Consider the following 20,903-nt stretch of genomic DNA (forward strand, 5'->3'; position numbering starts at 1 on the left):
AGATGTGGTCATTTTCTGCTGATGATGGGAGATGTGGACAGAAGTGTGTGATACCTTTACAGGGCCCTGGGTCAAACCATTTTTCCTTCAAACCTTGGCTTTCATGCTACTGTTGGTCACATCTCTTGCTAAAAGAAGTGGGCCACTATTGAAGACGCCCGTTACTGGGCAGGAGCGTGTCCCTCACCCCCAGCACTTGCGCCTCCTTCCCTGGTTTGAGGTCCGTCCTGGGATCTACTCATCTGAGCAGAGGAGGACTTTGGGAGGCCTCCATCCAACATTTGAATAGCGAGGACCACGTCTAGCTCGGAGATCTCCGTCTCTGAGCTGCTGCTTTGCTTGTGGACCCGTGAGCCACACGGCTCCGAGGGGGCTGTGAGGTGGTGTCAGGGAGCTGCCGCAGGCCCACTGCTGCCACCCTGGACATTCTGCCCCTGCTGTCCCTTCCAGCACCGAACTTACCACGTTGCCGCCTTGTCCTCACTCAGGGAATCCTTGGCTCCCACAGTCATTGGTGTCATGGACTTGCTGTTCGTACTCCAGGCCTGAGGAGGTCGCCTCTCTTGCGAGTCCTCCTGGTGACTCCTGCTACATGTAGTTTAGACTCAGTTTCAATCGTTTTGACCGATTCCAGTTTAGAAATAACACCACCATTTTACACTTGGACAACTCTACATTCATCAGGGCCGAACTATTTTATCCTCAACTATTTTGAGGAAGCAAAATTATAATCGGGTGAATGAGCCACCTTTCTCTTCCAAAACCTAATTAGCACTGCATGTCCAAGACCTGCCTTGTCCTCAGAGGTGTCCCTAGGATGGCTGCCCTCACTGAGCCCTGGCCGAGCCTGGGAGTCCCACTTTCAGCTCTGGATCTGTGACCCCACCTGTAAGCTCCTCGATTCACCTCTCAGAGCCTTGGGTTCTTGATCGATGCTGTTGTGGTGATGCCTGCCATGGGCATTATTAAAGAAGATTGAGTGGTAATCATGTTGCAGTACGTAAATGGATCAAGTCAACACGCTATACACCTTAAACTTATACCATGTTGCATGTCAATTCTATCTCACTAAAAACTAATTTTAAAAAAGTTGAAGAAACTTACATAAACCACCTAGCATTATGCTTGCTAGCAGTAAATGTCATCTCCTTGTCTTCTGTTCGTCCCCAAATTCCCCTGCCCAGCAGTAGAGAAAGAAGGAAGCTCAGCATACTTTTCTCAAACCAGGAAGCCTGGACCATTCTGTAGTCAATTAATTTTTTTCTGCCTTCTTGGATCCTGGAAAAATAAGTTTTTTTTGCAAAGTTGCCTACACAGTTAAATTACAAGTATGTTTTTTTTCAAGTGGTAAATTTTAAAAAAAGGAAGGAAATACAGCCAACTGATGTAGATATTACTTTCTCTCACTTTCCTCGATTTTCCAGATTTTGTTTGATAAGCTCTTACTTTTGCAGTAAGAAAGTGAATGCCTTTTCTGTTGGCGTTCCTTCAGCAAACGTGCGCTGAGCGCCTGCTGCAGCTCTTAGACGTCGCATGCCCACCTCTGCCTTCAGGACCTGGTGACAGTGCAGGTGGAAGACAGCTGGCTGTCACCGTGTCACAGGCTCTGTGGGCACACCGGAGGAGGAAGCCAGGGCAGGCGTCTTGGGGAAAGTACGAACTGATCTCATCATGGAAATGAGACGGCAGGGAAGTGAGGAGAGCGAGTACGAGTGGTGGGCACACAGAGGACGCGCAGACACAAAGATGCGTAAAGGGGAGCTGTAGGGGGAGGTGAGGGGGAGGCTGGCGGCGAGCTGAAGGGGCAGGCGGGGTCTGTAGGATCAGGCCCCAGGCACTTTGGGGCCTTTGGAGGGTTTTTAAGCGAAGCCCTTGTAAATCCCACTGGCGTTTCTGCAGTGGAGGGATTGTGGAGGGGCTGGGGGCAGGGTTGGTGGAGGGGCTGGTGGAGTCCAGCCCCTGCTGGGGGCTGTCTGGAGGTTCGCAGGGGAGACAGAATGAGGACCTGAACCAGCACAGAGACAGGGGCCCAAAGGGGCTGAACAGCTGCTGTGGGGTGACAAAAGACTTCTTACAGCCACAGGAAATGGCTAACACCTCATAGAAAAATGGGGTACAGAGGCGAAGAGGAAGTTTCTTGAAAGCAAAAAACTACAGTGAACGTATGCACAGATTACTTCATTAGTAAAGAAATTAAACTTTAAGTGATTTTTCTGTATTAGAATGATAAGCACTTAAAAATTATAATCACTAGAATTGGTAAAGGTTTGGAGAAACCAGCATTTTCAGATATGGCTGGTGGAAATAAACTGATCAAACCTTTCTGGTTGGCAACTTGGCAGAATACTCAAAAACCTTTAAAAATTGCCCTTATTACCCTTTTTTGCATCAGGTTTACTAAGATATAATTCAAACTCTATGAAATTGACCTTAAAGGAGCAGTGCCACGACAGTCCCGACAGAGCACATTCCACCCCCAGGGCCCCTCAAGGCCCCGTCACGGGGTCCACACTTTTGTGAGTTTACTTTCAGGAGTTTTACCAGGTTCTCACGGTAAAGCTCAGAAAAAAATCCCTTCGTGCTTCTGGTGGGGAAAGAATATTCTGGAGATATGCCGGAATACTCTATTCTTCACGAGGCTGCTCTCAAGGGAAACTGTTGTGCCAGAGCCTGAGTTGCTGGGTTTCTCAGAGCCTGACTGACTTGAGGGAAGGGAAGTACCCAGCTCCAGCCCTCTTGCCGTCCTGCCTCGCTCAGGAGGGGAAACTGAGATGCACTGGTGAGGCTGGCAGAGCAGAGGCCCAGCCTTGTCCAAAGACCGAGACCTCATCCTGGGACTAGAGAATGTTTCCCCTCCCCCACCTCTCCACCCATCACCAAAGGCTTATTTCCTGCAGTTTCTTTTGGCTGGTACATCATGTCTACCTTTCAAGAAAAAATTACAAGTCATACAAAAGGGCAAAAGACAGTTTGAAGAGACAGAACAAGCCTCAGAACCAGACAAGATAAGGTTGGAATTATCAGGCCAGAAGTTTAAAACAACTGATTAATACGCTGAGGGTTGTAATGGAAAAAGTAGACAGCATGCAAGAAAAGATGGATAATGTAAGCAGAGGGGTGAAAAATCTAAGAAAGAATTTTTAAAAAGCTAGAGATCAGAAACACTGTAACAGAAATGAAAATGCTCTTGACAGGCTCATTAGTAGACTGGACACAGCTGAGGAAAGAGTCTCGGTGCTTGAGGATATCTCAATAGAAACTTCCAAAATTGAAAAGCAGAGAGAAAAAAGACTGGGGAAAAAAAGAACAGAATATTCAAGAACTATGGGACAACTGCGGAAGGTGTAACGTCTGTGTAATGGGAATGCCAGAAGGAGGAGAAAGGGAAAGGAGCAGAAGAAATACTTGAAACGGTAATGACTGAGAATTTCCCCGAAATTAACAGTCAGGCAGCAAAGCAAAGGTCCAGGAAGGTCAGAGAACACCAAGCAGGATAAATGCGAAAGAACCTGCACTTAGGCATATCATTTTCAAATTGCAGAAAATCAAACATAAAGAAAGAAGTCTTGTGGGGTGGGCCCAGTGGTGCAGTGGTTAAGTGCACACATTCCGCTTTGGCAGCCCAGGGTTTGCTGGTTCAGATCCCGGGTGCGGACATGGCCCCACTCGGCACACCTCGCTGTGGTAGGCGTCCCACATATAAAGTAGAGGAAGATGGGCATGGATGTGAGCTCAGGGCCAGTCTTCCTCAGCAAAAAGAGGAGGATTGGCAGTGGATGTTAGCTCAGGGCTAATCTTCCTCAAAAAAAAAAAAAAAGGAAATCTTGAAATAAGCCAGAGAGAAAAAAACCTTACCTACAGAAAAGAAAAGATAAGAATTACATTGATCTCAGAAACCATGCAAGCAAGAAGAGAGTAGAGTGAATATTTAAGGTATTGAGAGAAAAACCCCACCAACCTACAATCCTATGCCCTGTAAAATTATCCTTCAGAAATGAAGGAGGAATATTTTCTCGAACAAAAATCTAGAGAATTTGTTGCTAGTAGACCTGCATGGCAAGAAATGTTAAAAGAATTTCAGAGAGAAGGAAAGTGATATAGGTCAGAAACTCAGATCTAAATAAAGAAAAGAAGAGCATTAGAGAAGAAAGAAGTGAATGCAAAAAAAACCTTTTATTTTTCTTATTTTTAATTGATCTAAGAGTTTGTTTAGAATAGTATTAGCAGCAGCGTATCTGATGATTACAGCTTATGTGTGAGTGTGAGGTATGACAGCAGTGAGACGAGGGGCGGGAGGGAGAAGTTAGGAATACTTTGCTGCTGTATGGTGCTTGCACTACCTGTGAAGCAGCGCGTGTCACTGTACTGTTGAAAGCAGACTTGGATTAGTTGTAAATACATATTTCAAACTCTGAAAAAAGTAAAAAAAAAGAGTATGTGCTTCTCGATATACTAAGGATAGAAAGTGGAATCATATCAAATGCTCAGTTAAAACCACAAAAGGCAGAAAGAGAGTAGAAGATAGAAATAGGACTAGGGAACAAGGGCAATGAATAGAAAATGGTAACAAATACAGTAGATATTAATCCAACTATCTCATAATCACTTTAAACATCACTGGTCTAAATACACCAATTAATAGACAGAAATTGTTGAAGTGGATCAAAAAAACAAGACCCAAATATACAAGAATACAAATATATAAGAAACACAGTTTAAACATAAAGACACATACAGATTGAAAGTAAAGGGATGGAGAAAGGCGTACCATGTTAACACTGGTCGAAAGGAAGTGAGAGAGCTATAGTAATTTTAGACAGAGCAGACTTCAGACCAAGGAAAACTATCGGGGATAAAGAACGGGTTTATATAATGATAAAGGGGTCAATTCTCCAAGAAGACATAGCAGTCCTTAATGTGCATGTGCCTAACAACAGAGCATCAAAATATGTGAGGTAAAAACTGATAGAACCGCAAGGAGAAGTAGGTGAATCCACTATTACAGTTGGAGACATCATCATCCTTCTCTCAGAAATGGACAGACCCAGCTGGCACAGAATCAGTAAGGACATATTTGAACTGAACAGCACCATCAATCAACATCAATCAATTGATTGATACTTCATCCAACAACAGCAAAATACACGTTCCTCTCAAGCTCACGTGCAACATTCACCAAGACTGACCACCTTTTGGGCCAAAAAACTCATTTTAAATTTAAAATTTAAAATAATAGAAATCATACAATGTATATTCTCAGACTCAGTGAAATTAAACTAGACATAAATAATAAAAAGATAGCTGGAAAATCCAAAAATACTTAAACAACACAATTCTAAATAACACGTGTCAAAGAAGGATCTCAATAGGAATTTCAAAATATCTAGAACTAAATGAAAATGAAATGAAAATACAACTTATCAACATTTGTGGGATGCAGCAAAATAGTGCTTAAATGGCAATCTAGAGCATTGAATGCACACATTAAAAAAGAAAAAAGATCTAAAATCAATCAAAGCTTCCACCTTAGGAAACTAGAAAAAGAGGAGTAAATTACATCCAATATAAGCAGAAGACAAGAAATAATAGGAGCAAAAATCAATGAAATTGAAAACAAGGCATCAATAGAGAAAATCAATGAAACCAAAAGCTGGTTCTTTGAAAAGAGCAATAAAATCAATAAGCTCCTAGCTGACTAAGTAAAAAAGAAAACATAAATTACTAATAATATAAATGAGAGAAGAGAATCACTGCAGATCCTATGGACATTAAAAGGATAATAAAGGAATACTGTGAACAGCTCTATGCCCACAAATTTGATAACCTAGATGAAATGGGCCAATTCCTTGAAAGACACAATCTGCTAAAACTCACACAAGAAGAAATAGACAATATCTATCAAAGAAATTGAGTCAATAATTAATACCCTTCCAAAACAGAAAGCTCCGGGCCCAGAAGGGTTCACTAGTGAATTCTACCAAACATTTAAGGAAGAAATTATAGCAACTCTCTACAATGTCTTCCAGAAGGTAGAAGTAGAGGGAATACTTCCCAGCTCATTCTGTGAGGCCAGCATCACCCTCATACCAAAACCAGACGAAGGCATAATATCTGTCACCACCACAGATGCAAAAATCCTGAAGAAGATATTAGCAGGTTGAATCCAACCACGTATAAAAATAATTACATACCAAGAACAAGTAGCATTTCTCCCAGGTATGTAAGACTGGTCGAACATCTGAAAATCAGTTAATGTAATCTACCATATCAGTGGGCTAAAGATGAAAAATCACATGATCATATCAATAGACGCAGAAAAAGCATTTGATAAAATCGAATACCCATTCATGATAAAAACTCTCAGCAAACTAGGAACAGAGGGGAACTTCCTCAACTTAACAAAGCCCATCTACAAACAGCCTGCAGCTAACATACTTAATGGAGAGAAACTAGAAGCTTTCCTGCTAAGATCAGGAACAAGGCAAGGATGTCCTCTCTCACCACTACTTTTCAACATTGTACCGGAAGTCCTGGCTAATGAAATAAGACAAGAAAAGGAAGTAGGAGGTAGACACGTTGGGAAAGAAGAAATAAAAATGTCTTTGTTTGCAGATGACATGATATTTATGTAGAAAATCCAAAAGAATTGACAACCCTCACAAAACCTCCTGGAATTAATAGGTGATTTATAGCAAGTTTGCAGGGTACAGGTTAATAAACAAAAGTCAATCACTTTCCCACATACCAACAATGAACAAGTGGAATTTGAAATGAAAAACAGAATACCATTTACCTTAACATCCCCCCACCCCCGCCAAATGAAATACTTAGGGTTAAATCTAACAAAGTATGTACAAGGTCTGTATGAGGGAAACAACAAAACTCTGATGAATGAAATCAAAGAACTAAAAAAATGGAGAGAGACTCCATGTTTATGGAAGGAAGACTCCATATTATCAAGGTGTCAGTCCTTCCCAACTTAATCGAGAGAGTCAATGCAATCTCAGTTAAAATCCCGGCAAGTTATTTGGTGGGTATTGACAAACTGATTCTGAAGTTTCTATGGAGAGGCAGAAGACCCAGATCAGCCCCCACGGCACTGAAGGAGAAGAACGAAGTCGGAGGGCCAACGCCACCTGACTTTAAGACATACTGTAAAGTTCCAGTAATCGCCACAGCGTGATATTGGGGGAAGAACAGACAAATAGATCGGTGGAATAGAATAGCCCAGAAATAGAGCCACGTAAGTATCGTCAACTGGTCTTTGACAAAGGAGCAGAGACAGTCTCTTCAACAAATGGTGCTGGCACAACTGGGCGTTGATATGTGAAGCATGAATCTGGATACAGACTTTACAACCTTCACAAAAATTAACTCAAAATGGATCCCAGATCTAAATGTAAAATGCAGAACTATAAAACTCCTAGAAGATAACGTGGGAGAAAACCTAGATGACCTTGGGTATGGCAGTGACTTTTTAGGTGCAACACCACAGGCACTATCCATGAAAGGAATCATTGATCAGCTGGAGTTCATTAAAATTAAAAACTTCTGCCCTGTGAAGGACAATGCTAAGAGAATGAGAAGACAATCCACTGACGGAGAGAAAATATTTGCAAAAGACATAACTGATAAAGAAGTATTATCCAAGATACACAAAGAATTCTTAAAACTCAACAATAAGAAAATGGACAGCTTGATTAAAAAATGGGCCAAAGACTTGAACAGACACCTCAGCAAAGAAGACATACAGATGGCAAATAAGCCTGTGAAAGGATACTTGGCATCTTATGTGATTAGGGAATTGAAAATTAGAACAATGACATACTGCTGCGCACCTAACAGAATGGCCAATATCTAGGACACTGACAACAGCAAATGCTGGTGAGGATGTTGAGCGACAGGAACTCTCATTCGTTGCTGCTGGGGATGCAGGATGGTGCAGCCACTTGGGAAGACAGCTTGGCGATTTCCTACAAAACTAAACATACTCTTACCGTACGATCCAGCAATCACACCCTGTGGTATTTACACAAATGATCAAAACATATTCACACAAAACCCTGCACAGAGATGTTTACAGCAGTTTTATTCATGATTGCTAAAACTTGGAAGCAACCATGATCTTCCTTAGTAGCTCAATGGATAGATAACTGTGGTGCGTCCTGTCGATGGAATGTTATTCAGCACCAAAAAGAAATGAGCTATCAAGCTATGAGAAGACATGGAGGAATCTTAAATGAACATTACTAAGTGATAGGAGCCAGTCTGAATAAGGTACAGCACTGTATGATTCCAACCATATGACATTCTGGAAAAGGCAGGGCTGTGGAGACAGTGAAAAGGTCAGAGGTTGCAGGGGTTGGGGTGGAGGGGAAGGGTGAACAGGCAGAGCACAGAGAACTTTTAGGGCAGTGAGACTACTCTGTATGATGCTGCAGTGGTGGACACATGTCATTATATGTTCATCCGAACCCACAGAATGTACAACACCGAGAGTGAGCCCTAATGTCAACTGTGGACTTTGGGTGGTCATGACGTGTCGTTGTAGGTTCACGTCGATGTAGGTTCGCTTAATGTAACAAATGTAGAACATTGTTGCAGGGTGTGCTTGGGGAGGTGGTGCATGTTTGGGGACAGGAGGTATATGGGAACCCTCTGTACTTGCTGCTCAATTTTGCTGTGAACCTAAAACTTCTCTAAAACATAAAGTCTATTGAAAAAAATAGTGCTACTTTGTGTCCCTTTGCAGTCAGTCCTTTCCCTGCCCTGTCCCCGTCACTGGATATTGTTGGCATGAGTGAACCACTGATGTTCTCCATCCCTGTAGTTTTGCCTTTTCCAGAATGTCATGTAAATAGAATCATACAGAAGTAGCCTTTTGTGTCTGGCTTTCACTCAATGTAATACTTTTGAGATTTATCCGTGTTGTTGCATGTATCTGTGGTTTATTCCTTTTCATTGCTGAGTAGTATTCTACTGAATGGCTGTACCACAGTTTGTTTTGCCTTTGCCAGCCGATAGACGTTTGGGTTGTTTCCAGCTTTGGGCTTTTGTGAACACAGCTCCTATAAACATTCATGTCCACGTCTTTGGGTGGGCTTGTGCTTTCGTTTCTCTAGGGTGGGTACCTAGAGTGGGACACCTGGATTGTCTAGTAGGTGTGTGTCTAACTTTAAGCAGCTGTCAAACCGTTTTTAAAAGTGGCTGTCCCATCTCGCATTCCCACCAGCAGTGTGTGAGCTGTCTAGTTGCGTCACATTCCGTTCGCACTTAGTATTGTCAAGTCTTTTCAATTTTACCTGTTCTAGTAGCTGTCGAGTGATATCTCATTATGGTTTTTGATTTGCGTTTCTCTAATGACTAATGGTGTTGAAACCTCTTAAGTACTTACTTGCCCTCCATATGCCTTCTTTGATGAAGTGTTCACTTTTTGGGACTAATTTTTCATTAGATTGTTTATCTTCTTAGTGTTGAGTTGTGAGAGTTCTTTATATACGCTAGATACAAGTCCTTTATCAGATGATATGTTTTGCAAACATTTTCTCACAGTCTGTGACCTGTCTTTTCATTTTCTAAGTGTCCTTTGAAGAGCAGCATTTATAGTTTCAGATCTTGTATTTGGGTTATGATCTATTTTGTTTGATTTTTATATATGGTAGGAGTTAAAGATAGAGGTTTTTGTGTTTTTGTTTGTGGTTTTTTTTTTGCCTGTGAACGTCCAGTTGTCCCTCTGTTGAAAAGCCCATCTTTCCTCCATTGAATCTTGGCACCTTGGGGTGTTTCTTAAATATATTCTGTTCCTTTGGTCTAAATATCTATCCTTTTGCGAATACCAGTTACTGTAGTTTTATAGGAACTCTTGAAAACAATGTGAGTTCTCCAACTTTTTATTCATTTAAACAATTGTCTTGGATATTCTGGATCTTTGTATTTCTGTATAAATTGTAGAGTCAGCTTGTCAGTTTCTACGGAAAACTGGTTCGAATTTGACTGAGTATCTGTGAGGTTTGAGAATAATGAATCTTCTGACTGATGAACATTTATTCATTTTCATTTATTTAGATCTTTTAAAGTTTCTCTCAGCAATGTTCTGTAGTTTTCAGTATACAGGTCTTGGACATATTTTGTTAAATTTGTCCCAATTTTGTATTGTTTTTTGCATAGAGCCTATATTTTTTAACTTTTTTTTTTAAATGTTTAGGGATTGTGGTAAAGTACATGTAACAAAGAACTTACCATTTTAACCCTTTTTAAGTGTACTGTCAGCCTATTTCATATTTTTGGCACTATTGTAAATGGCATTGTTTGTTTCATTTCAATATCCAAATGAATGGACATACAAGTGATTTTTGTATATTGACCTTGTATCCTGCTCCTTAGCTAAACTCATTAGTTCTAGTAGCTTTTTAATGTATTATTTGGGTTACTGAAGTTCAGCTTTGATACAGTTTATTGAGTACTTAGTGTATGCCAGGCGGTATTCTAAGTGTTCTGCACAGATTTGATTTTATTTAATCGAGCCAATGACACTGCGAGGATACTGAGTCTTAGAGTATTAAATGGCTTGTCCGAGGCCCCGTAGCTCAGATGCATCACGGCCACAGGAGAGCAGGACAAGACCCATGCCAGAGCCCTTGGTCCCGCTGCCATGTTCGGAGCACTGGCTATGTGCCGGGAGTGCAGAGCTAGTACCGCCGTCAGCCATGTCACTGTATGTGGCCCAGGCTGCTTGCTGAGGAGGACGTCCAGCCATGAGAAGCCAGCCGTGCCTGTGCAGGAGAGGCGGCGGTGCTGGGGAGGGCCCGGGTGGCAGCCGGCAGGGCTCTGGAGGCGCAGACCCCGTGTTCATCGGAGCTTCGCACTCGCTGAATCTCTCTGAGCCTCAGTTTCTTTGTACAGAATCTGTTCGCCTGATGCTGTGACCCTTTGAAACTGTAAATCCAGTTGTGTCATTTTCCTAAATAAAATTATTTTGTTGTAGTTATTTGGTGCCGCTTCACTTGTGGTCCGCCGACAGGTGCTGGCCCAAGATGAGAGAAACACAGAAATTGGGTGTGAGTGATGGGAAATGCTGGCAGCCGTTTGATGTGGATGCAGCATCCAAGCACGTGGTTGGAGTTCATATGTTACAGAAGTATCAGTCCAGGATAAATTGGAAATTAAACAAATGGTCCTTCTCCACGGACAGTTTGTGAAACCCGACTCTAACGGACTCCCATGGACTTAGAACAAAGTCGTGTCCCCTACTGCAGCCCATGAGGCCACGGGACCAGGCCTGCCCAGCGCCTCACTCTGCCCCCTGCTCCCGCTGCTCCCCGCGCTCCAGCCGCGTGCATAGACACCAAGTGTGTTCCTGCTATAGAACGTTCGTGCTTGTTGTCCCCTCTGTGTGGGACGTTCTCCCAGACCTTGGAACACCAGGCCGTGCCTTGTCATGAGGTCTAGTCGCAGATGTCCCTTCTCAGAGAGGCCTTCTCGCCACCATGTCCCAGCTCCGTTTCATTGCTCAGAGCCCTTGTTCCACCTGAAACTGCTTGTTTGTGTGTTGGGCCTCCTGTTACTGGAGTGTGGATTCCACAAGAGTACCTCACACAGCGGCTGCTCAGTCGGTGTTGGTTGAATACCTGCGTGAACAAGGAGAACACTGCCTGCTTCCTGGGTTGTTGTGAGGCTCAAATAAGACGATGAGTGATGAATGCACGTGTAGCCTTCCTGGAAGCGTCAGCCCCAGGCCGTTCCTGCCTCTGCATGGCAACATGCGCCCACACCAAGGCTGCCTGGCCCTGGCCCTGCAGTGCCCCTTTTCCTGTGGTCCCTGGAGAGGTCCTCACCCTCGCCAGGTGGTTGGTGTGGGTGATCAGCTCGTCCTCTGTCGATCCATCTGGGTGTGGGGACTTGCGCCTCGCTCAGCTGTGTTGTGAACCAGATGGCGCCCTGCTCTTGCATAATGGGGTCTTTCTGAGAAGATGGCCAGTGTGGCCATTTGCTCAGGGTCCTTTGTCTGCTGGGTAAGATCGCTCAGGAGAAGGATGTTTGGGGAGCCCAGAACTGGGCCAGGGAGAGGCGAAGGGGCAGCTGCTGGGCAGCAGGTCACGGTGGGGCCGCCCTGCCACCTTGGCCGTGAGGTCTTCAGAATCAGAGCCCCTTCTCCCTTGGGCAGGGCTGGCCGAAGCAGACCCGGTCCTTCTTTTCATATGTTTGTTTGCTTGTCCACCAAGTCTTCACTGAGGCGTGGTCTTGGACCTCAAGGAATTTCCAGTCTGGCTGGGCAGATGGATGTGAAACAAGTAACTGGAGAGGTACGTGGCCACAACCGTGGCCACTGCCAGGAAGGACAGTTAGAGTGGGGAGGGTCAGGGGAGGCTGCGCGGCTGGGAGAAGAGGTGTGTGCATGTGTGTGTGCAGGAACAGTGACAGGAAGTGTTCCAGTCAGAGGAAGGGCCTGTGTGAAGCTGCTGAGGCAGGACAAAGCATAACACAGTCAGGAAATCAGAAGGTCATTGTGAGTGGGGCATAGGGAGAGAGGGGACCACAGAGAGGCCGCAGCTGGAACCGCCGGGAGGTCCTGACGGCCCACAGTGTGTGGCCGGGCCCCCTCCACCCCACCCTCCCCAGCAGGCCGCCCTCTGGCTCTCCTAAGGAGGTGTCATGGGGCCGTTGTGGGGCTTAGCACGGTGCCCTTTCCCCCGGAAAGAAGCCATTCGTAGCAGTCGTGGTGTCACGCCCGCACTTCACACACGGGGAGTTGGGGGCCCGCGGAGGGCAGGGACTTGCCGGCCGTGCAGCTGCCTCGAAGAAGGCCTGCCGGAGCTCCCTGTGGGGCCTGAGGCCACACTGCTGGGCTATGGCTCCCGATCGTTCTCTACACAGGATCGGGCGAGCGTTGGGAACACATCAGATCCCTCCACTACTTAAACCTGTTGCGGGCTGGCCCCGTGGCCCAGTGGTTGGGTTCATGCGCTCTACTGCGGCGGCCCAGGGTTTCGCCGGTTCGGATCCTGGGTGCAGATGTGGCACCGCTCATCAGACCATGTTGAGGCAGCGTCCCACATGCCACAACTAGAAGGACCCACAACTAAAAATACACAGCTATGTACAGGGGGACTTTGAGAGAAAAAAGGAAAAAAAATAAAGTCTTTAAAACCTGTCACTGATTAAAACCCGTAGTCCTGACAAAGTCTGTCAGCTGAAGTGCTTGTGTGCAAAAGGCAGGAGTTGAGAAAGGTGTTGGAAGGACATCAGGGTGGGCCCGCTGGCTCTGGAGCCTCTGCCGCAGGCCTGGCAGGGGGCGGCCGCTTGCCCCTGTCCTTGTGTGGCTCCCTCACGCTGCCTGCTGCCCCAGAGCCCAGTGGCTGGGCTCAGGCCTCTTGCCCACCACCTGGCTGCACTGGGATGGTGAGAGGTAGGGGGGACGAGAGGGAGCAGCCAGGAGCCATCAGCCCCTGCTGTGGGAGGGCGCCCCCTGGCTACTTTCTCCAGGGAAAGGGGAGGCTGTGGAACAGCCCAACAGTGGCGAGGCGCCCTGTGTGTGGCTTGACCAGCCTCCATGCCCCTGTGCCTCCCTTAGTCACTCGCTTTCTGTCAGCTCCCCTGACCTGCCTGCCCCTTTCTGCCTTAGCTCCTCACACATGACCTCTGCCTGAGATGCTCTCCCGCTCTCTGGTGGAGTCGGTTCCCAGGTGGCTTCCTGAAGAAAGTCCTCGGCTCACCCAGGATATGGGTGGACCGGCAGGCTCAAGGGCCCTGCGCACTGGTTCTTGGTGGCACTTTCCCAAGTGTCATGTAACAACTTGTCTACTTGCAGCTTTAAGCTCTGTCCCCCCTTTCCTTTGTCCCTAGAGCCTAGCAGAGTGCACGTACCCATTGGGAGCCCGCGGGGCACTCACCTGAGTATTGGACGGATACAGGAGGCCCTTGTGTCCACTGTTGCTGTGTGGGACTCGAGCTAGGGGCCCTCTGGGTTCGACCCGGGACTCTGCTGCCTTCTGGCTACAGGGACGTGAACGAGTCGCGCCATCTCCCTGAGCGTCGGTTTCCTTGGCCCCCGACGGGTGAATCGCGTCCCCCTCACGGCAGCCCTTCTCCCTGGAGGAAGCCTGGCTGTGCCCAGGGCTGACGGCAGTTTCTTCTCCCCTCTGCCTGTTCCCATTCCAGTATGCCTGGGTGGAGAAGCACTTCGGCCCTGACTTTCTGGAGCAGATTGTGCTGACCAGAGACAAGACTGTGGTCTCTGCCGACCTTCTCATAGACGACCGGCCGGACATCACAGGCAAGTGAGGAGCGAGTGCCGAGGGCTGTGAGCCGCTCAGCCTCACCCTGCTCTTGAGTGGCCCCCACTTAATCACCAGATGTGTATTAGGCATCCAGCCTGAGCCCGCCACTGCATCTCCTCCCTGTCAGGAAGACAGAGTTCTTCTCAGCATCTGGCCTCGGAAGGGGCACCGCTGGAAGTTGGGAGAAGCAGGTCCCAGTTGGGGGTAACTCTCCAGGTGGCCTTGGGTGAGTCACTTGACACCTGGAAGCCTCACCTTCCTCATGTTAAATGAGGGCCCAACTCTAACTTCCACATATTTTAGCTGCAGAAACCTTTATTTTCTAAAAGCTATTTGAGCTGAACCTAATGTATAAAACAGAAAAGCAAAGTCTGTTCTTTCCGGTTGAAGGTGGTTTGTGTGCTGTATTTGCGCCCTCTGCTTGTGGACGCCCCTCCCAAAAAAGAAGCAGACAAACAAGCCTTGAACTGGCTTAAAAAAGAGAGGGGAAATTTACTGTGCTCCTAACTGAAAAGGTGGGACAGGAGGGCTTCAGGCACGGCTGAATCTAGGAGTTCAAACAATATCAGTGAAAATTCAGTTTCTTTCGCTCCTGGCTCTGCTCTGCTCTGTTTTGCCTTTGTACTCAGGCAAGCTTTCTCCTCCTGGTAGATATCATGGTTTCAGGGTTAAATCCTATTCTTTTGGACACCTCAGTGGGGAAATATGGAATATTTCTTCCCTAATGGCTTTTAGAGCTGGCTTGGGAAACAGGGCACTGTGTTGAGAGGTAGAATCCAGGCGTGTGCCCACCCCTGACCTCCCAAACCACGCAGTTTCCCAAGGGGAGTCAGGGCACAGTGCCAGCAAGGGCCATGACCTTGAGGGGCCCAGAGACCTGCTCGGCTTCCATCTCCAATAATGGGGAGCAGGAGAAAGGCTTGTGCAGGAGGAGTGGGGCGCCAGGCTGTACGCTGAGGGGCAGGATTGCCATGGTCAGTGCCCGTGTGCACATGTGGATGTGCAGGACTGAAGCTTGAGGGGGCTTGTGGGCCCGTGGTCGACAGCTGGTGGGCTGTGAAGCTGGCGCCCGCTGGTGCGGGACGGCTGGGCACAGGGAGGCAAAGGGCAGGATCTGAGCAAGGCTCGACCATACCGACTGCTGCAGTCACTGCCGAGCACGGCCGTGTGCCTTGCCAAGGGCTTCCTGTGGGCCTCTCCGTTAATCCTCGTGGCCCCCGCAAGACAGGGGCTAGTGCAGTCACCACTTTGCTGATGGGGACACCAAGTCTGGGAGGTGAGCTGCTGCCCAGGACGCTCGGGAGTCGGGCCCAGGCGGCCGCGCTCCGGGGCTCCTGACGCTGGCCTGAAGCACTGCCTCCCGCCCACAGGGGCCGAGCCGAAGCCCAGCTGGGAGCACGTCCTCTTCACGGCCTGCCACAACCGGCATGTGCAGCTGCAGCCCCCCAGCCGCAGGCTGCTCTCGTGGGCGGACGACTGGAAGGCCATTCTGGACAGCAAGCGGTCCCGCTGAGCTTGACTGTGCTCCGGGCTCCTCTGCGGGGCCCTGACCTCAGGGCTCCCAGCTCAGGGCCTGGGGGCTCCCTCGCAGCCACCCCCGGCCCACTGCATGGCTCTTCCCTTCCCCAGCCCTGCCAGGCCTTAACTGATCTCAGGCAGGGCTGGCCCACAGGCCTGGGCAGGAAGCGTGCAGCCAGGCAGTGCAGGCCAGGCTGCCTGGGGCAGGGCCTCCAGACGGACAGGAGCCGAGGACATTATTCAGAGGGCCAGTGGTCCTCCCCCCTCAGGGAAGTCCCCTCTTCCCAGGCCCCGTGACCCATCAGCAAGGGGTGCCGGGGTGAGATGGCTGGGGTGTTCCTGGCTGCGGGCGACAAGCAGGAGCAGGGGGCGGTGACCCCTCACTCCCTGCCCTCCAGTCCTGTGTCCCGCAGTGACCCGCCATGGACTCAGCAAACACACTCCGAGTTTAGGGCACGCCGGGCTCTGTGTTGGGGACGCACAGGAGGCCCTGCCTTTGACCAGCTCAGGGGTTTCTTGTGCTGTGTCCCTGGGGCCCCGCTCAGGGCCCAGCAGAGGGTCAGCTGGCTTGAATGTTTGTTGAAGGCATGAAAAAATAAAGGCTGTTCACATGTTGCCTGAGGCTGTGAGCTCCTCTGACCCTTGCCCCAAGGTCCTCCAGTGTCTGACCCCCAGGCACCCAGCTGCACATCCCGTAAGTGCCTGGCCGTCCCCTCACTGACGACAAGGGCTGAGGGTGCCGCTTCCCCATGGGTGCCGCGCAGGGACCTCGGAGGGACAGAGTCTTGCTGGTGGTGGAACTGGCGGCCATGGTGGTCCCCTTGGTCCGACCCCCCACACCCTGCAAGTTTAGCAGTACCGTCCCCTCAAGTGCCTCCTTCCCACTCCGAGCCCCCGGGCCCACCCTCTGCTCCTCTCCAGGGCCAGTCCCTGTGAGGTCCCAGGAGCCACGTGTGGAGGGGCAGGCTGCATTAGAGACTCAACCTTTCCCCTTCCGACCTGCTGGGGGCGGCACCTCGAGCAGCCCCCTCCCACACTTCTTCCTCCGAGGCCTGGGGCCTCAGGACCTGCACTCTCCCACTTCTCTCCTGCTGCCCTTGCAGGGGACCCCTGATGGTCCTATCTCGGGGTCCTTCTGTGACAGGCACCCTCGGGCTGCCTCGGGGGTGGGGTCAGGTGGGAGGGAAGATGAGGGAGAGGTGCCCGAGGCTCAGGGCTGGGGAGCTTCTTGGCTTTCTGGCTCTCGGGGCCTCAGGAGCCCAGATGAGGCAGGACGGCCCCAGCCTGGCCAAAGGCAGTCCTCTGCTTGCCCCTCCCCTTGGCTGGCTCCATCCCTTGGGTGACGGCTCTGCAGGTCATCCTGATGAGGAGGGTATTTGGGGTTGTGTCACATGACCCAGAGGCCGCCTGGCCCCAGCAGGGCAGTGTCCAGAGGAGTCCCAGCCTGCGGCCCCAGAACAAAGACAGACCCTGGAGCGCCAGCTCCCCAGCGGCTCCCCAGGACCCTCTGCGGTGCTCACACGAGGACACAGAGGACACAGCCGCTGCCCGAGGGCCTGAGACCATGTCACATATGTGGCGCAGTGCTTCCCTTCTTCCCGGGCTCGGTCACTGCCCTCTTCCCAGTTGGCAGTGGGGGCCTGGCCGTCTGGTCCTGCACGCCCACTCTTCACAGGGCTCCTCCTGCTCAGAGGTGTGAGGTCTAGATTTTCTGGGACCCTGCTCGCGACTGTCCGGAGCACTGCAGCGTCTGGCCTGATGGGAGTGGCGTCTTCCCTTGGACTTGGCCTTCCTGGGGTGGGAGGAGCACCTGCCCCGGCCAGGGTGTGTGCTGGTCCTGAGGCCACAGCCGTGCAGTAGGCTTGTCCAGCCCTGGCCTCAGTCACCGCAGATGGCAAAGTGGGGCAGCTGGAAAGCTCTTAGTTCATTTCTGTCATGGGGCCTTGTTTTCCTGATGACAGAAATTAGTCCCGTCAGGTTTTTCTCAGCCACATCTGGTTTCTCCCTCCTCCTCCTGCCCAGGGAGACCCCCAAGCACGGGGGTGTGGGTTTCCTGCAGGGGTGTCAGTGGTGAGGGGCGTCCGGTATCCTGTGGTCCCATCCTCATGGCGGTCTTGCCGGACAGTGGTGCTGGCACTGCTGGATGGCCCGTCCCCCTGAGGTCAGCCATGGGGCCCCACATCCGGTGCACAGCCCCTCTGCTACAGGGACACGGCTGGTCACCTGTGGCCGTTGCCCCCATGCTCCCGGCGCCTGGTGCAGTCCAGGGCCTTGGGTGGGGCGGGAGGCCAGGGCACAGAGCCCACTCAGGGATGGGCCCTCCCTGGCCTCTGCCGAGCCCCGCTGCCCGCCCCACGCCGTGCCGCCAGGTCCGCTCCTAACAGCTGCTGCGTCCTCAGGAGGCGCCGCCTCTGAAACCTTTCCTTTCCAGCCGCCGCTGTGTGAATCTCCGAGGCTGGCTGGGGACTCAGAGCTGCAGGTGGCGGTGCTCTCTGCCCAGCCGGGAGCCCGCCCGAGGCAGCGGCGCTTCAGCTGCCTCGTTAGTTTACAGGAGAAGGAGCAGTTGCAGTGGCACAGGGGCTGCGGTCAGTGCTGCAGAGGGTTGCCCGCCCGACAGAGCCGCTGTCCCTGCGGAGTGCAGCGCGCCGGGGGAGCGGTGTGGCGGGGCCTGGGCAGCAGGCATCTCGACTGAGGTCTGAGTAGAAGAGGGGGAGCCCTGCCGAGGGAAGACCAAGGCCGTGCAGAGGCCCTGGGGCAGGAGGGGCTGCCGAAGAGGGTGGGAGGGAAGAAGACAGCAGGACTGGGGCCTGGAGAAGAGGCAGGGAGGTGGGAGGTGGCCCCGGGGCGCGGGGACTGGCATCTACCCCCGGAACAGCTGAGGACGCAGCCAGGAGCACAAGGCTTCGTGATTTTCTTTTTGTGAAACAGGACACACCCACTTGACATGAAGGTGATTTTCTTCAAAGCTTGAGAAGTGTATGTTTTGCTTTGGAACCATTTAATGAGCCGCAGAAAAGGAAGTCCACCTCTGGAGAGGAGAGCCGGGCCTGTCCTGCCCCCAGCCGGGTGACGCATCAGCTCGGTTCCTTGCCATCTCCACTGGCTGGGCTGGAAACGCCTCAGCTCTTGCCCAGAGTGGAGATTTACCCCTTTGAGGATGCTCAGGACTCTGGGCCTGGGCCTGGGCCTGGGCCTGGGCGGCATGGCGTCCTCGGGCCAGCAGACGCCTCGGCCAGGGAGCCTGTGTGGTTTCTTCACTTTCTGGGTCACACTTTCCCTGCGGGGACCCATTCCATGTCACAACCACAGTGACAGCCATTTCCTCAGCACTTCCTGTGTTCTGGATGCTGATGAGCACTTAACATGGCCTGGTGACCACTTAACCCTTGGGGCTGTGGGCTCAGCAGGGTCAGCTGTCCCCATGGAGGGTGAGCCAGGTCAGTGGTGCCACCAGGATGGAGTGCAGGCAGCCACGTTCGGGGCTTCTGCTGGCGGCCTGTGCACAGCCCTGTCGTCCGACCTGCAGTTCCCTGGGGGCTCAGGTGTCCATGGGTAGAGCGGAGTCAGCTTGGGCTGGGCCTCCCTCTGAAGGCGGGTATTCAGACCCTCACCTGCAGTAGAGACCAGGCACAGGTGGGAAAGGATCAGGCCGGGGCTGCGCAGTTCCTAGAAGCAGGCAGGGCAGGCTATGGCCCTAGGTGACAAGCCCGAGGAAGGGGTGTGAGGAGGAGAGGAGCTCCTGATTGCCCTGCGGGCCAGGCAGAGACACGTATGTGATGGAGGTGAAGATGCTCCCCAACACCCCTGTTGCCCCCGACTTGCCAGTGTCCTCCCCTGCACACCTGCCTTCCAGGTGAAGCCAGAGTCCAGCAGCCCCAAGGAAAGGCAGGGCAGGTGTTCAGGACAGGGAGCCCGTGGTGGGGGGGAAGGTGGGGGACGGCCTGGTGAGGCCCCAGAGAAAGTGGCCTGCTGGTACTGGGCCCAGAGGCCACAGCCACAGCTCAAGTGAAGATAAGCCAGGTCCCTGGGAGGTGGTGCCCCATCCCCTCCAAAGTGGAGCCGTTGAGCAGATGAGGTAGGTCCCCAAGACCCCTCCTCTCCCTCTGACACGAGGCTCCAGGAGTCCCTGCATGCCTCTGGGGGGGGTGTGGAGGATGGATGAGCACGCTGGCTGGGCACTCAATAGGGGACCACCAAGGAGGGGCAGAGTGACCCCAGGGCTGCAGGGCTGAGCAGTCTGCCTGGGCCGAGAGCAGGCCTTGCTATGCCTGCACAGGGGCTGGCCGTGGGGGCAGGTGGGGCAGAGGCCCCCGCCCAACACTGGGTGACATGGCCAGTGCCCATGCAGAAGCCGGGTCCTGGCTTAGATGTCCCTTTGCTGGGGACAAAAACGAGGGAGACCCTCTGAAGAGAGAGAGGATATGAGCCCCTTCAGGGAGTGAGTCTTGAGCTAAGAGCTTCTCAAAAGAGCCTGAGTTAGAGACCAGAGAAGACCATTTAAATGGAAAGAAACTGAGATAGTTGTAATTGGCAATTGAAAAAAAAGAAAGAATGATCAGTTATATAGTTAATAGTGAACACTTATTTGCACATTTGAGTTTTAGCGCATATATATACACACACACACACACATTTCGTTGTCCCCAGGAAGCCAGGGCTCAGAGAGGTTCATTGACAACCCTGAGGCCACCCAGCCAGCAGGGCTGGGGTCTAGACTCAGCTCCCAGAGCCTGCAGGGAAGAGCCAGAAGGCTGCGTGGCAGTGGGAGGGGCTGGGAACAGCCTGGAGAGGGGGCTGCCTGGCCGCCTGCCGGCTGTGTGAGCTCAGCAAAGCCACTTCTCTCTCAGCCCGTTTCCAGAGTTGGGTTTCCATGAGAAAGGGTTGCAGGAAATAGGGACATTTATTCCAGAACATTGCTGCTCGGGGAGGAAACTGACTTGCTCTGTGGGACAAGGTGGTGGCTCAGTGGCCGGAGCCCCACTGCGGGAACCAGGGGTGCTTGTCCTGGTTTGGCCACCGGGTGGCAGCACAGCCCACTTGAAATGGACTGGGGCGTGTGTGTGAGTGTGCGTGTGTGAGCGAGCGGGCTGGGGGATGCTAGTGATTCGT

The 20,903-nt window shown here is 50.9% G+C and overlaps 1 protein-coding gene across 2 annotated transcripts in view; it reads left to right on the forward strand.

The window, feature by feature from the left end:
* NT5M (5',3'-nucleotidase, mitochondrial) overlaps nucleotides 1–16,409 on the forward strand; it is a 37,997-nt gene extending 21,588 nt beyond the window's left edge. For both annotated transcript variants that reach the window (XM_044745457.2, XM_044745458.2), the window contains exons 4-5: nucleotides 14,158–14,272; nucleotides 15,647–16,409. In XM_044745457.2, the coding sequence (XP_044601392.2) occupies nucleotides 14,158–14,272; nucleotides 15,647–15,789 (258 nt within the window). In that variant the 3' untranslated portion in view covers nucleotides 15,790–16,409. The remainder of the gene's footprint in view (nucleotides 1–14,157; nucleotides 14,273–15,646) is intronic.
* Nucleotides 16,410–20,903: the final 4,494 nt, after the last annotated feature.

This window comes from Equus asinus, chromosome 13, assembly GCF_041296235.1.
Source record: "Equus asinus isolate D_3611 breed Donkey chromosome 13, EquAss-T2T_v2, whole genome shotgun sequence".
Classification (NCBI taxonomy): domain Eukaryota; kingdom Metazoa; phylum Chordata; class Mammalia; order Perissodactyla; family Equidae; genus Equus; species Equus asinus.